Below are 16,712 nucleotides of genomic sequence, written 5' to 3'. Positions count from 1 at the left end.
GTCTCCTCCTTCATTCTCTCAAATGCTAGTGACCTGATTCAGTCCTTGGTGCAATTTGGGCAGTTCTGGAGGTTCTGCTCACCCTAATTATACCCCTTATGCCAAAACCTGCAACGTTCTGCCTATGCTGGGGAAATCCTCCCTTGGCTAAGTGGCTCTTCCAATACTTTATGCTGCTGCAGCAGCATAAAAGGGGCACAGTTAGGGTGTATGTGTGGGGTATGGTGGGGAGGAAAATCCTTCATGTTTGTCAGTTGAACTTGGAACCCACAGCATCAAAAAACAAATTTTTGTTTCTTTTCATTTATAAAAAATGTAACTAAGAGATTAAGCTGCATAGTCACTGGGGCCAGCTGCTTGAGGACATATGATTGCACGTACTAGGCCCGTACACTCCTAGGGTGTCTTTTGACTGCAGAGTGTCAAAATTAAGTTTACTACGAGCACCTTATCTTGACCACAAGAGATGTGTGGAGTATTGTGGGTTATCTATATTGTTGCATTTAAAATTATAAGCAAACTAGGGAAATATCTAAATGAAATGACAATGAGGCAGGTGCACAGCTGGATGAAAGACCATATTCAGAATAGTTACCAATGGTTTGCTGCCAGACTGGAAGGACATAGACATGGGGTCCTGCAAGGGTGTCTCTGATTCAGTACTATTCAGTTTCGTTAACAACTTGGATGATGGAGAGTAGGCTTATAAAAGTTGTAGACAACACCACACTGGGAGGGGTTGCAAGCACCTTGGAGGACAGAATTAGAATTCAGAATGATCTTGATAAATTGGAGAATTTGGTCTGAACTAGAGATGAAATTCAGTAATGACAATTGCAAAGCACTACGCTTAGGAAGAAAAAAGTCAAACACACACAAACAACCAGTTTTCCCCATTGTAGGCAGCAGTACTGTATAAGAGGATCTGGGAATTACAGTGGAACATAAATATGAATCAGCACCATGACATAGTTGTGAAAAAGGCAAATCTCATTCTGGAGTTTGTTAATAAGAGTGTTGAGACACAGAATGTAATTGTTCTGCTTTACTCTGGACTGTGAGGCCTCAGCTTGCATACTGTGTCCAATTTTTGGGCATCACACTTTTAAGAAAGATAGTCTAGAAGAGAGCAATGAAAATACAAGGCTTGGAAAAGATGACCTTCAAAGAAAAGTTGAAAGAGTTGTGTATGTTTAGTCTAGAAGAGAAAAGGCTGAGCAGGGACTGAAGTCTTCAAATAACTGTCCTCCAGCAACTTTTAAGTTATCCATTGTTCTACCCTCGGTAGACGTGGGGAACAAGAGGTAATCCTCTCAATTTGCAGCAAGGGAGATTTAGGTTGGATATTAGAAAAAACTTTCTAACTGTGAGGATAGGTAAATGCTGGAACAGGTTATCAGGGGAGGCTGTGGAATCCATTATTAGAGGTCTTTAAAAACAGGTTAGAGACAAACGCTTATTGGGGATGGCGAAGTTTACTTAATCCTGCCTCAGTGCAGGAGAATGGATGAGATCAGGGGTTCTCAAACTGGGGGTTGTGACCCCTCAGAGGGTCACGAGGTTTACAGAGGATGGTCATGAGCTGTCAGCCTCCACCCAAAACATGCTTCACTCCAGCATTTATAATACTTTTAAATATTAAAATTTAAAAAAAAAAAAAAATTCATAAGGGGGACGGCCTCACTCAGAGGCTTGCTGTGTGAAATGGGTCACCAATACAAAAGTTTGAGAACCACTGGACTAGATGATCTCCTGATGCTTCTTCCTGACCTGTTTGTCTTTTTATGATTATCACAGTAGGATTGGGCTCGCTGTGTTGCTTATACAACTCTAAAGGGTTTTGTGTAGATGACTCTGGGGGCAGTTTTGCCTTAAAGGTGTGCAAATCAAGGTTGCTATGAGATCCTTGATTGTTTGTTTGTTTGTTTCTTTGTTCTCTTTAAAACAATTGATCATTTAGTTCTGTATGTGAAGCACACTGCCATGATTGGGCTGAAGCCTAATACAGGACTAACATGACAGTGCAGCAGCTGCCTCACACTTGCTCAGCTACTGGAAGATGCCTAACTTCTGGTGTAAAATGTTTATAATTAAAGGTCTCTGCTCTGTCTGTCAGTATGGAATTTAAAATTTCTGTTACCCTTCTGAAAGTTGCACATAACCTTGGTATCTCTCCCACTCGGTGTCTAACGGGTCAGCTTTCTGTATGACTTTGCAAACCTCAAATAGTGATATCGCATGAGGCTGTAACCTGAATTCCTTTCCTTTTGTTTATTCCTTGGACGCCTCTACTACCCTATGCCTGTGAACAAAGCTATAGGGAAAAGTACTGTTACCAGGTGCACTGTGAAGCATCTTGTGCATACAAGCATAGCAAAGCATGGTCCAGCAAGGCACTTGCGTGTTCAATGTAAAGTTTGTCAGATGTTTTTAAATTGAAGCCACTGTTACCAGTACAGTAACTGTGTTTTCTGTAACAGGGGACATGGGTGTAGGAAAGTCCTGCTTACTTCACCAATTCACAGAAAAGAAATGTGAGTATCTTCATTTGGAGCCTCTGTTTGAACTGATGTTATGCTTCCTCCCTCTTTTTCCTGCTTCCCTAGTTCTGAAAGCTATTTTCCAGCATGCATGAGTTCCTTCGGGTGCTTCACCCATTACAAATAGGTAGACTAATCATAGTCAGAATGATGAAGATAGAAGCAAATAGTTATTTAGCATAGTCTGCTGCCTGTCAGGTCATTTGTCTGTCCACATGTCTGGAGGGTGACTTCTGTGAAGTAAAGGCTATAGCATTCCCAAAACATAGACGGGTATCTGTAACGGGCGTGGTGCTGGGAAAGGTCGTGCTATATGATGGCTTCTGAAAGTGTGCTACTAAACTTCAATCACAAACTCCACTTGAAAAATATTCCTACACTTCTTTGCATTGGTATTTGGTGAGAGTAGAGCCTCTGTTGGAATGCAAAAGCTCACTTTGAGGGGAGTTATACTTTTGACATTCAAAGTGGGATATAACTGCTAAAAATCAAAGGCAGCCTCTTACAGGTTTAAGTAACACTGGAGTTAATTTTATAGCTTGATTGTCATGAGTCACAGCTGCTGCATCTGCATGATACATGCTCCTTAAGGAGTGTATATATATCTGTTTTATAACTGCAGTGTCCTTTTTCTCTTCTGTGTTAGAGATGTGGTGCATAAGCATTGACTCAAGTGTTGCTTCCCAGTTCTGAAGTTTTGCTAGTTTTGTTTCTTCAGTGGTGGTGAAAGTTTGTTGTGCCTCTTAATACCGTCTTATCCTTTCCATGCAGTTTTCTTATCATGGATAATGTAGCTTAGTTTTCATGTCCTTGGGCTTGCAAAGTAGTTACACAGTTTTAAAGTGTGCTTGTGTGGTGAGAACTAGGGCTCTGAAAGTGACTTTCCAGTGTGAATAGGTTAATCAAAGGTAATACCAAGCAATCTCTTGCATGTGGCCTAACTTTTGAAGAGACCATCAGATTTTTGAGAGAATGCTTTAAGTATTTTTAATTCCTCAAAAGTTCTATAAACTTGAAGCAATAGAACTTAAATTTTGAGCACAAAGACAGGGCATAAACTGATCTCTAGTGGGGATTAGGAAGATGATTTTCCTTTTGACAGGTTATCCTAGAACTGTCTTCTGACATGTTTCTTAAACATTCCTCAAACAACAGTTACAGGCAAGTCTTCAAAATGTGACACTAAACTGGATGGATCTCTGGTGTGATCCAGCATGATCACTCCTATAGTCATGTGCACAGTTTTTAACCATCTGTTAGAAATTTATAAACTTCATTGAATTATTTCAAGTCATGGCTAGTCTCTCTAAGCCTTCAAGTTAAAGTTGTTTCCACAAGGGTTGGTTCTGCAGCCATCTAAACTGACTCAGTTACTCAACTTGTAGTGCCAAACACCTAAATGTTGCATACTTTTGCAACTTCCATTAGGAATTTTCTGATTTATGAATTGACCATTCTTAAATGTTTGGCAGTGCATTAAAACTATCATTGGTTATTTCCTGAACACAATCATTCAATGCTGTTTAAATTAAAAACAATTTACTGTTGTAAAGTGGGTTGATTTAGATTAGTGTTCTCTTCCCCCACCCCCCTCACCCCCCATATGAAAGATGGCATTACTAAATCTTTTTCTCTGTAAGAGGGAGAAGACTTCTAGTAGAAAGATGTGAACCTCTTATTTATCTTTCTGTAACAGTTATGGCTGACTGTCCCCACACAATTGGGGTCGAATTTGGTACAAGAATAATTGAAGTTAGTGGCCAAAAAATTAAACTGCAGATCTGGGACACAGCAGGACAAGAGCGATTTAGGGCTGTAACACGAAGCTACTACAGAGGAGCAGCAGGAGCACTCATGGTCTATGATATTACTAGGTAAGATATTGTCTGAGTTTTGTCAATTGTAGTTATAGCTAAAATAGAACATGTGGTATGACTACCAATTTATTTCCAAGCCTATTTGGGACACTGCTTTACAATGTCACTACATTGTATATGACTGCTTTCTCTGGGTCTCAGTCCTCTTGGTTTTCTAAACTAGTCAGGTATCTGGATAGTGGATTTTCACCCTTTCTTATGCAGCCTCTCCTTTATTTCCCTCCCTTCTACAAACGGCTGTTTAAAAAGTAAAGCACTGGTAGTTTACTTTCAAATTGACTTTGGTTAATAAATGTGAGACTTCAGAATCTCAAAGTTCTGCATAAACAAGCTTCTCCTTGGAAACGTCTGTTATTGACTCTCCCCCTTCAGGCATTGTGGTGTTACTGCATTCTGCCAGCTTATTTAAACTGTCTTACCTGAAAGGTGGTTCTGTGTCTCAAGATTTCAGGGTATGGAAGTTAGTTTTTATTTTATTTTTATTTTTCATGATGGGGATATAGGAATATTCCCAGACTCAAGTTGTCTACCCTGGAGATAGTATGTAGTGGAATTCTGGGATATGGCATTCTGTTACACAGATCTATTAAAAAGCTTCTGGCCCAGGGGTGGGCAAACTTTTTGGGCCGAGGGCCACATCAGGGTGGGGAAATTATATGCGGGGCAGGGGGTTGGGGTGCAGGAGGGGCTGCAGTGTGCAGGAACAGGCTCAGGGCAAGGGATTGGGGCAGAGGAGGGATGCGGAATATATGAGGGGGCTTAGGGAAGGGGGTTGGGGTCCAGGAGGGGTGCAGTGGGCAGGGAGGTGGGGTGCAGGGTGCAGCTGGGGGCTCAGGGCAGGGGGTTGGGGTGCACCAGGGTGCAGGGTGCAGCATGTGGCTCAGGGCAGGGGGTTGGGGTGCAGGTTACAGGAGGGGTTTGGGCTCCTGCCCGGTGCTGCTTACTTAAAGTGGCTTCGGGGTGGCAGCGGTGCGCCCTGGGGACAGGGCAGGCTCCCTGCGTGCCTGCTCTGGCCCCACGCCGCGCCACTCTGCTCTGGGAAGCAGCCGGCACCATGACTGCACTGCCCTTGCCATGCCTCCAGGTTCCCGGGCCAATGGGAGCTGCAGGGGGGGCGGTCCCTGGAGGCAAGGGTTGTGCATGGAGCCCTCTGCCTTGCCCCCCCCCCCCCCGCATGGTGCCAGCTGCTTCTGAGAGTGGCACAGGGCCTGCGGCACCACAGGGGGTAATCCCCGCGGGCCGGATCCAAAGTCCCGAGGGCTGGATCCGGGCCGCGGGCCGTAGTTTGCCCGCCCCTGTTCTGGCCTGTTCTTGAACTCTCCCATTTATCTGTAGTCTTTCAAACAGAGGTGGCCTAGCTTTCCCTAAATGGGAAGGAATACAATAAATAGTGACAGGTTTCAGAGTAACAGCCGTGTTAGTCTGTATTCGCAAAAAGAAAAGGAGTACTTGTGGCACCTTGGAGACTAACCAATTTATTTGAGCATGAGCTTTCGTGAGCATGCTCAAATAAATTGGTTAGTCTCTAAGGTGCCACAAGTACTCCTTTTGTTTTTAATAAATAGTGAGTAGCTAGCTGCTTGTACACACTCAAACTCAGTGTAGTCATTTTTTTTTATAGCAAAGACTTGGTATTTTGAAGATGTAGTAACTTCCCTGTCACTGAAACAGTTTCAGAGTAAAACTAAATATCTTCAGGGTCTTAACTAATAGTCATAAATTACATTCCCAACTGCAACTACCTTTCTTTTTGGTGTATAATCTGTAATTGACTTGCATGTAGGTATACCAACGATGTACATTTTATCAGCACGTTATATTCAGTATAAGGAAAAACTACTGAATATTCATGGTCAGGTTGCAGATGAATGAATGTCTTGTACTCTACATGCTTCTCTAAGTGGTGGTGGTTTAGAGTCACCTATTTAATACCTTGTTACACATCCCTTTATTTGTGTGTATTTAGAGAACTAAAATTTTTTTTTGTTATCCATGAAGAAATGAATGGTGGGTTAAAAATTTAGAACAATGAATAAAATGATGCAATGCGTGGAGAAGCTGTGTTTTGAAACTTAAGTTGCATTGCCATGTAGAAATGATTAGAGGGTACTCGGCACGTGTCTGATATAGCTCCGTTTAGAGGCTGGGAATGCAAGGTGTTTCTTTTAGGAAATGGTTAATAGGCTGTTCGCAGGGTAAGAACTTTGTGAGTTCTTTCCAAAATAAGGAGCAAAGCATACAAAAATCTTATTCCCTGCAGGGATGCAGGCATACATCAATTAGGCTCCCTCAGAGGAGGTCATTGTCATTTCATGGCTTTGATTCCACATGCAATCCAAATGCCTCACAGACCAGGGCATACCAACTCAAAGCAGCACCAGACCCTGCCAGAAAAGATGCAAAACTTGCAGACATATCTCTACTGCTACAATGATCACCCCCCCCCCCCACACACACACACTTTTTTCAAGATCCATAGATCCTATGCCTGCCTATCACAACATGTGGTGTACTACATTCAGTGCACTAAATGCCCCAATAACTATGTGGGTGAAAATAGACAATCACTATGCTCTTGAATTAACTCCACAGGAAAAGAACACACAAACACCATATCACCTGTGGACGAACACTTTGTTCACAAAGCAGTCACTCTGACCTATCAGTCCTCATCCTCAAAGGAAGCCTGCACAACACTTTCAAAAGATGAGCCTGGGAGCTTAAATTCATAACTGTTCAGTCCATGATTTTTAGTGTCTCAGGCACTGAATTTATGGCTTACTACAACAATCTGTAACCCATTTAGCGCTCCCCCCACCACCCCCTTGTCCTACGCAGAGGTGTTAACAAGCCACTTCACCTTGAATGGCTGCTTAGAATATGACAGGTTTCAGAGTAACAGCCGTGTTAGTCTGTATTCGCAAAAAGAAAAGGAGTACTTGTGGCACCTTAGAGACTAACCAATTTATTTGAGCATGAGCTTTTGAAGTGAGCTGTAGCTCAGGAAAGCTCATGCTCAAATAAATTGGTTAGTCTCTAAGGTGCCACAAGTACTCATTTTCTTTTCGCTTAGAATATGTTTCAGAGTAGCAGCCATGTTAGTCTGTATCTGCAAAAAGAAAAGGAAGACTTATGGCACCTTAGAGACTAACAAATGTATTTGAGCATAAGCTTTCGTGAGCTACAGCTCACTTCATCGGATGCATTCGGTGGAAAATACAGTGGGGAGATTTATATACACAGACCATGAAACAATGGGTGTTACCATACACACTGTAAAGAGAGTGATCGCTTAAGGTGAGCTATTATCAGCAGGAGAGTGGGGAAGGAGGGGGAGGGAGAAGCTTTTTGTAGTGATAATCAAGGTGGGCCATTTCCAGCAGTTGACAAGAACGTCTGAAGAACAGTGGGTTGTGGGGGATAAACATGGGGAAATAGAATATGTGCTAACTACTTATGCTAAACAATCTGGTGCACCTTGGGTTTAGTGGTGCTCCTGGGAGTACCTTTGCCAGACCTGAAGAAGAGCTCTCTGTGGCCTTAAAGTTTAAAGCTTCTCTCTCACCAACAGAAGTTGATCCAATTAAAGAGATTCCCTCACCCATCTTGTCAGTCCAAATTCCCTTCATTTGAGGAAGTTCAGCTATTGATCTGCTGAAGAATATACAGTCAGATAAGAGTAAATATTTTAATTATCAGTTTTTAAAGGAATAGTTAATACAGAATGATCAATGAGACTTAATGGTTTAGGAAAAAAAGCAACCTGAAGGTATTGCCTGTCTTCTAAGCAAAGAACAAACTTAATGGGCATTGCACAAGATAAATCCTCATACATTTGGGGCACAGTTGTCCTTGTCCTTAAGTGCGTGGTTTCATGTCCAGTTTTTCTGCCGCCTTATACTTTCTCTCCATTTCATGCATCCTAATTCACTGGAAAGAAGTCTTACTTAAAGAACACAATCTTATTCAGTGTTACCTAAGCAGTATTCTACAGTGCAGTATTCTTTGAGTATTAGATAGGAAATCCTTTAATGAGTTTAATACAACACTGTGTCTTAACATGTTGCCCTCATGGAAAGCAGTAATGCTGCATCTGATGTAGCTGGCCTATGCTCCAGAGTTTGTGCTGCTTCATGGGTTAGCTGACTTGCTTAAGTTCTGTTCTGAATTCAGAATAGAACTTATCACTTCATCTCTGGGACAAACCTATCTTAAACACTAAAATTCTGAAAAGTGTACTATTGGGAGTAACTACATACTATAGTTAAATTCTCCTCACTTGGTTCTTCACAGAAGAAGCACATATAACCATTTAAGCAGCTGGTTGACAGATGCAAGGAACCTCACCAATCCAAATACTGTAAGTTGGACTGCTTTTTATGTTTTTTAAAAACTTGTTATCCCAAAGCAAGAAATACATTTGTTTCAACCTTGGATTTCCTTGATACATGGTGGTAATCTTTTAAATAAGCTTACAGTGTGCTGTCCTTGATATATGGTAGGCTATGAGTTTATTCCAGGTTTTCTACTCCTAGCGTTAGATCTTAATGTTGAACATACATTTGACTTTCTTCTGCCCCTCTTCTCTCCACAACTTGTTGCTTTTAAACTGAAAGTTTAACTTGTCCTTTACTTAGTAATAACTTATTTTGTTCTTCTCAGTTTGATTGTGGGTTTAAATCTTATCCAGAGGAACTACCCAGTATCTTTCTTCCAGGGTTCTCTTTTCCCCTCTTGGAGGCCAAAAGACTTTCCAGCTCCTGTAGTGTGGTTCTAATCTTATGTCTCTCTAATTAAAATGCTTTGTAAGGGTTGGCCTACACTACGGGGAGGGGAATCGATCTAAGTTACGCAACTTCAGCTGCGTGAATAACGTAGCTGAAGTAGACATACTTAGATCTACTTAATGTGGTGTCTTCACTACGGTGTGTCGACGGGAGAGCATCTTGCGCTTCTCATTGAGGTGGACTACTGGAGTCGATGCTAGAGCGATCGGCGGTTGATTTATCATGTTTATACTAGACATGATAAAATCGACCCCCGCTGGATCGATCGCTGCCCGTCGATCCAGCTGGTAGTGTAGACAAGACCTAAGACTTCATATTTGTTTGACTCTGAAAGTCAAGCCGTATTCTTTCAGTTAGTGCATTTCTGATTGCAGAACTATCCCTTTCCTACTCTTGTGTTGCCTCTGCAATATTTGTGGGTTTTTTTGTTTTTAATGTGCATTCAAATCAAATCAGCAGATGACTCTGAATACACATGAGGTAGTTATGAGATAGGACTGCTTCAACATAGTCATGTTTTAGAATAAAACTGTATTTTTCACAAGCCCTAGGGCCATGGGAATCCTATAGTGGAGAAGGGTTGAATGTGGCATCTGGAGTTCCTATCATTCCTGTCTTTATGGTGGAGATGTCGCTAGAGAAACAAGATACTATCACTAGTCTGCCCCACTTGCTAGAGTAAGGGACTGTGTGGGTGACCTGTCATTTAAACTTTTGGGCAGTGTCTTCAGTTTTACTGAGTCTTGCCTATCAAACGTAGGGTGACCAGATGTCCTGATTTTTATAGGGACAGTCCCAATTTTTGGGTCTTTTTCTTGTATATAGGCTCCTATTAACCCCCTCCCCCAGCCCCCGTCCCGATTTTTCACATTTGCTGTCTAGTCACCCTAATCAAATAAATGGGTCTGCCTGTTTTTTGGGGGAGGGAGTGCTTATAGTTTAGGGACAGACAGCGGTAGCAATGCTGTATAAAAGCTTGCCGAGGTCCTGGACATCTGCAGACCCTCTGATCTGGGACAGTTTGTATCAACTTCCTCTTCCTGGGAGGAGGTGCACTTCCTACTGCTTAGCTGGCTATCTTAGGGCTTGTCTACGCTGGCACTTTACAGTGCTGCAGCTTTCTCACTCAGGGGTGTGAAACGCCCCCCAAGTGCTGCAAGTTTCAGCGCTGCAAAGTGCCAGTGTAGACTGAGCACCAGCACTGGGAGCCGCACTCCTAGCACTGAGAGCTATTCCCCTCGTGGAGGCGGGTTTTTTTTAGAGCGGTGGGAGAGACCCTGTGAGTGCCATAGCACCTCTCCCATTTATCATGGGCAGGGGGTGCGTGAGAGAGCTGCCATTATTCTAATGTCGTGCCTTGTGGAGGAACCCTTTGCTTAATAGTAACTTGATTTGGAGTTGGGGTTAAAAGGCAATTGAACTGTTTTCCAGGCTAATATTTTTCTGTTCTGAACCAGGTGATAATCCTCATAGGGAATAAAGCGGATCTGGAAGCACAGAGAGACGTTACATATGAAGAAGCCAAACAATTTGCAGAAGAAAATGGTGTGTTTGTTTTTCTTTTGTGCTGTTATGTTTCAATGAGGTTAGAGTTTTTAAAGTGAACCTTCTGCATTCGTAACTGGAAGCTGTTTAAAGCACACTTTTCAAAGTAACTTCTACTTTGCCTCAAATAGTCTGCTAACTTGGCTTAGCTTAGTACTAGTAATACAGTTTGCGTATTGAAGTTGTACTTAAAAAAAGAACCTTAAATACTTTCAAAAGTATTATTTAGCATGAAACTTCAGTGGGCCCTCACGTGTTTATCTCAGGATTCAAACTTCAGTGCGACAATATGGTTCTCTTGAGGTATTTCATGTACCCTAACAATTTCAATTTTGTTTCTAAATAGGGTTGTTGTTCCTTGAAGCAAGTGCAAAAACGTAAGTGATAGGCCTACTGTCTGATACTAAAATGTTTAGGTTCCCTGGACTTCATCTCTTTGAGCAAAAAGACCACACTTCCCAGAGAGACATTCTTAAGTTTAGTATACATTTTCATAGAGGGACTTAGTCTGTGGTTTTGTGGGTGAAAGTGAACTTGATTTCTCAGGTTAGATTGCAGTAAAAATATCATCAGGAGATGGGGGAATAGAGCATGCCTAGCTTCATCTTAACCTTAACTTGCAATAACCATCTTGTTACTCTGCTTTTGGGCCATCTTCCAAGCAAACAGTTGCTGAATTGTGATGGGCTGGCATTTAAAAAAATGGAAACTGAAACTACTAAACTAATTTCACTTAAGACCTCACGCAACCTTCCTCCATCAGAGTTGCACTGATAAAATGGCGCACTCTATTGTGTGTGCTTTAAGCTGCAAGCTGACTTTAACTGATTAAATTACACTGGTCTAATTGTGCAGCTTCCTCATTTTAATGACCTTGCTAGTTCTGTAGTGGTCAGAGTTCAGACTTGAAGTGTGAAACTTCTCCTGTATGGAGTGTGCAGTGCACTTGCATCTGTACAAGGCCATGCAGCTGCATGACATGCTATTGCTGGATTAGGGTGATGCGATGCCAGAAGCTGCTGTAGAGAGTTTCCTTTTGACCTCCCCAAAAGAAGAGGGTAACAAATTGTTCCCCTTAACCACCGAGGACAGGACAAGAAGCAATGGGCTTAAATTACAGCCAGGGAGATTTAGGTTAAATGTTAGGAAAAACTTCCTGTCAGGGTAGTTAAGCTCTGGAACAAATTACCGAGAGAGGTTGTGGAATCTCCCTTATTGAAGGCTTTTAAGAACAGGTTAGTCAAACACCTGTCAGAGATGGTCTAGAAGATAACACTTAACCTTGCCTCAGTGCAGGGGACTGAACTAGATAACTTAGCCAGGCCCAGTTCTACATATCTGGGACTTCTATAATTTATTTTTATAGGAATTATGAGATCCAGTTGACCTATATATTTGTGTTCTCTCAGTGCGGTAAGCCTATATGGCTTGGCAAGTCTAGCAACACTCTTAATAGAAACCAGGTCTACCATAGCACCTTGCAGAACTAACAAGTATAGTTTTTTGTTTTTGTTTTTTTTAATTCAGGGGCTTCACTAATAGCACGTCACTGTACAGATTATAAGGGCTTCATGCTATACTGTGTTCACACTGGTAAAACTTCTCTAGCAGTTGCTAATGGAGCTGGTTGGAAAACTTAAAAAAAAAAATCATTGCAGCTTGCTGATTTGTCAGAACTGTAACGCTTTGTGGATCTTGTCTGTTTTGACAGAATTCAGCTGGGAATCCTGCCTGCTGGGGAGAACAGCTTCAGGCTCACAGCTTGGCAACCTGGGCTACCAGGGTGCCCCGCTCCAGTGTAGGCTATCCAGTGCCAGGTCTGCTGGTAGAACTGAGCAGAGAACAATAATTCTCTTTTTTGCTGAGAATTTTAAAACTTTTTTCTTTCAAATTAGAATGAAACCAAATTCTGAAATCTCAAAATCCTCCAAACCAGAACTACAGTTCTTTGCCCATGTGAAGCTGCTAGTACTGAGCTGCTACTGAGACCTTGGAGAGGATATCACAGCTGATCAGTGCTATGCAACAGGTGCTATGGTAGATGATGCAAACTCAAAAAGCAAGTAAACCCTAACTTAGAAAGATTTACAGAAATTAATAGAACAGTTGATGCAAGTCACCACCACAGATAGTGCCTTTTATTATAACTGTCAAAATCATTATATGAAAATGCTTGGGAGGGCAGGGGTGAAAAAGCCCATCTCTGTTGTGCAGCCAATTTTAAAACTGATGTATTTTGAAGTCCAACAGTACTACAAGGGTGAACTGACAGAGTTGATTCTTTCCCCCTAAAGCTGGAGATAGCATCTGAAAACTGTCCCCATTGCCTGGTAATCTGTAAAAGACTTCATTAGACAGTTTACTTTTTCAGAATCTTCTGAGGGGATAGCTGCTTCAGGTTGGGAACATTGGACTGCTTCCCAGCTTTTTCTGTTGTCTTAGCTGTTCTTACAGAACATAAAATCAATGCATAATTGCTACTATTAGAAAATCTCAGCTAGTGACTGAAAGAGGTGGATGGTAGGCCAAGCACATTCATGACTTCTCCTTCAATCTAGAACGTAATGTAGTGCACAACTCGAATTAATTTTGCTGCTTCTTTTTAAGAGGAGAGAATGTTGAAGATGCATTCCTGGAGGCTGCCAAGAAAATCTATCAGAATATCCAAGATGGAAGCCTGGATCTGAATGCTGCAGAGTCAGGTGTACAACACAAACCTTCAGCTCCGCAGGGGGGTCGACTAACCAGTGAACCCCAGCCTCAGAGAGAAGGCTGTGGTTGCTAGTGATCTCTATTCCATGGCTCCATTTTTGACCTTTCACCTCTGTTGGAAGCAGTACTTTTGACTGCTTCACTGTCTTCTGTACATCTTACTGGGTTTAATTAAACTCCGAGACAACAGTTTAACACAATACTAAACTGCTAAACAACTTTAGATGTAATCAGGTTATCAAAGGCAAGTAGAGTAATAACCTCTCCTGCATGGTAAATCTAGAAGTTTTTTTCCAGTTGTCTGTGTGATAGTGTCACCAATACATGATTTAAATTGAGCACTGATGCTGGACTCATGGTTTTACACTTTTGCAGGGCCTTTTCTTGTACGGTTTAATTTTATGGTTCTTCAGCCTTCCTTCCCCATCTGTAACTGTTCTAAATCTGTCCATAGTAACTGATGTTTATTTGCTGTGAAATGACTTGATGGTAGAAAAGGGGCTCTATAACAATGTGCTTTTGTTGGAGGAATTCCCTGTGGCGGGTGTGTGTGTTGGTGGGCTAGCTTGTTGCAGGAGTATACAACTTACTTCTGTCTTAGCCTAGCACAGGGAAAACAGTCCACTCTTTCTTCTTGTGCTCAGTAGCTTTACATCATTTTTTGCCATTTTATCCTTTACATTTTGTTAACAGAGCGTAAATATGTATAAAATTTGAAGGAACTGAGCTAACAGTTAAATACATTCTGTGTATATGATTTTAATGAAGAAAATAAATTGATTACTGGCATTAGAACAGTATATAAGAAAATATCAGTTTGTACAGTATGATCTATATGTGACCACGTTTCCCCATTTAGTACAAAGATAGATGTAACTGCAGTTCACTAACATAGGCTTAACCCCTTGGTGTCAACAGTGGGCATTGTGCTGGGGAACTCTACTCCCAATGCAACAATATTAACACTAGTGGAATATCTGTCTTTGTTCCATCTTTGCACTGTGGTATATCTAGGCCTCTTTATTAACCCTGTTTGTGTGCAATCAACAGTGTGCTAACCTGCTTCTCTCTTTTTGTAAGCATTTTGCATTGGGCTTAATTTCCTGCCTTGCATTGTATAGAATGGTTCTATTACACATTTTATGCTTTTATACCTTTTTGGGAGTGGTCAGATTCTGAACTGGACAGTCAGAACTCTCTAGGGATTTTTAACTACTTTTGCATTTTTATTTACACTACAGTGAAACTTTTTTTAAACAATTAGGGTCCCCTCTTACTAAAAGCATTTAGAACACTGCCTTCATAAAATTACACATGTTGAAAGTACTCTTTATAAAATGGGAGAGTTCAAATAGTATCCGGGCATATGCAGACTTTGTTAAAGTACATGTGGTATCTTCTGTTTGGTTAGACCAGTGTATTTAAATCTCTATACACAGTACCATGCTTCACATGAAATCGAATTTTCATTTCTGAAACTTCAAATTTGATTTAGAGGTGGCGGGGGAAAGAATAAGTGGCTAAGAAAGAGAGAACATGCTTTTGTTATACCTACCATTCATTCATTGACACCAGTCAAACTGCAGTATTTAAAATACAAAGTAGTCTTAAAATCCCTCTCTACAGACACTAAGAGAAACTATCCAATGTTCAGACTTCTAAGCGAAGAGTGGTACCGGAGTATTGTACAGTCAATGTTAAATAAAAGCCAAAACTGAAATGTGCAGACAATAGGATTTGGGTAACTTGTGCACTGTCCCTTGTTTTTTGTCTGGTTAGTCTTTTTTAAACCTAAGATTATTAAAGTAGATTGGTATAATGTTAAAAATTTATGGCTGATGCATTTTGCTAAAACAAAGTTGCACCGCATAGGGGTTGCCCAGGGACCATGACCTGCTGATGAAACAAAATTTGGGTGAAGTAAACAGCATTCTAATGACTACAGCTAGTTGAGGTGCAATGCCCTTATTCTCAAAGTAAGTTACAGTAGGTCTCATTGTTTCTGTGACAGAAAGGACTTGTTTGGACTGCTGTACTCTTCATTTGGTGTAACAATGCTATTAATCTAAATATTTGTAAATAAAGTACCTGTATCTAGATAAATTATAGTGGGTTGCCTTATTTGAGACTTTCATGAGTTTGGTTTAGTCATCCCATGGACTTTTAGAATCTAAAATACTCCTGCCTATCTGTCTTGCTGCTTCTGACAAGACTTGGTTTATGTAAGTAATGCTTCACTCCATTTCTTGCTTTGCACTCTTATCTCAGTAGCCAGACAGAAACTGATTACACATGGATCTCATCTCAGAGAACTTGATTTGTTCAGAATTACCAAAACTTGAATTTCTCAGTACCTGTAACTCTGCTAGCAAAGAAGGGCCCTCTGCCTTTAGCTGTTGTGCAATGGTGGGGTATGCCACAGGTTATTGCTGGGCACCAGCTAATTTTCAACTGCTTGGAAGTGCAAGAACCTCTTGAAGCCTTAAACCACTTGATTGATGGTTCCTTTTAAGTTAAACATGAAGGCAAACAATCTTCCAACCTCTAACTAGATCCAAATACTGGGAGTAGAGAACACTCACCTCTGTAATAAGTCATTGAAGTGACAAAATGTGCTTGAAGGTGAAATGAATCTGGGCAGTAACACTTAACAGCTGCTGATTGTACAGCTGTGTTTAAAAAAAAAAAAAGTCCTAACTCTAGTGCATTGAGTGGGATTTATGTCAACTACATATACTGTCCAGCTGCACTATAAAGCTTGAAAGCAGATCTTGAACACCTAGTGGATTTAGTCATGTTGGTGACTTGCTCTGTAAACTAGTTCTAGGTTATGCTCCTAAAACAGTTCCTATAAAAGCAATTGTGTTGGTGGAAAGCTTTCTATATAATACAATGTTTTGTTTTTTTAAAGTAGTACTTGCTGCTTCCACTTCCCTTGCTGCTTAGTTAGAACAAGGTATGTCTTATCCATGTGTGCACTCCTCCAGTTATTACTGGAATCTCCCACAACTCTTAAAGCTCTGGTAAGAGTATTAAAGTGTCCCTCTGCCTTCAAAAACATCATTGTATGGCCAAACAAGCAGAATTTTGCTGTTATGTATGTACTTCTAAGCAGATATAATACTTTGTTTTGGAAAGTGATGTAACCTGGGTGAAGATTCTTTAACTACTTAGTGTTAAGGTTGCACAAAGGGCCTTTAGGTTAATGACCATTCATTAGCTAGTCAACTGGAAATGGAAGGGTTGACCCC

The 16,712-nt window shown here is 41.1% G+C and overlaps 1 protein-coding gene across 4 annotated transcripts in view; it reads left to right on the top strand.

The window, feature by feature from the left end:
* RAB14 (RAB14, member RAS oncogene family) overlaps window positions 1-15,564 on the top strand; it is a 32,068-nt gene extending 16,504 nt beyond the window's left edge. For all 4 annotated transcript variants that reach the window (XM_007060981.4, XM_037879374.2, XM_043530351.1 and 1 more), the window contains 6 exons: window positions 2,481-2,534; window positions 4,237-4,414; window positions 8,711-8,777; window positions 10,662-10,749; window positions 11,096-11,126; window positions 13,357-15,564. In XM_007060981.4, the coding sequence (XP_007061043.1) occupies window positions 2,481-2,534; window positions 4,237-4,414; window positions 8,711-8,777; window positions 10,662-10,749; window positions 11,096-11,126; window positions 13,357-13,534 (596 nt within the window). In that variant the 3' untranslated portion in view covers window positions 13,535-15,564. The remainder of the gene's footprint in view (window positions 1-2,480; window positions 2,535-4,236; window positions 4,415-8,710; window positions 8,778-10,661; window positions 10,750-11,095; window positions 11,127-13,356) is intronic.
* The last annotated feature ends 1,148 nt before the right edge of the window (window positions 15,565-16,712 follow it).

The sequence above is a fragment of the Chelonia mydas genome, chromosome 16 (assembly GCF_015237465.2).
Source record: "Chelonia mydas isolate rCheMyd1 chromosome 16, rCheMyd1.pri.v2, whole genome shotgun sequence".
NCBI classification, from domain to species: domain Eukaryota; kingdom Metazoa; phylum Chordata; order Testudines; family Cheloniidae; genus Chelonia; species Chelonia mydas.
This window is presented reverse-complemented; position numbering and strand designations above follow the sequence as displayed.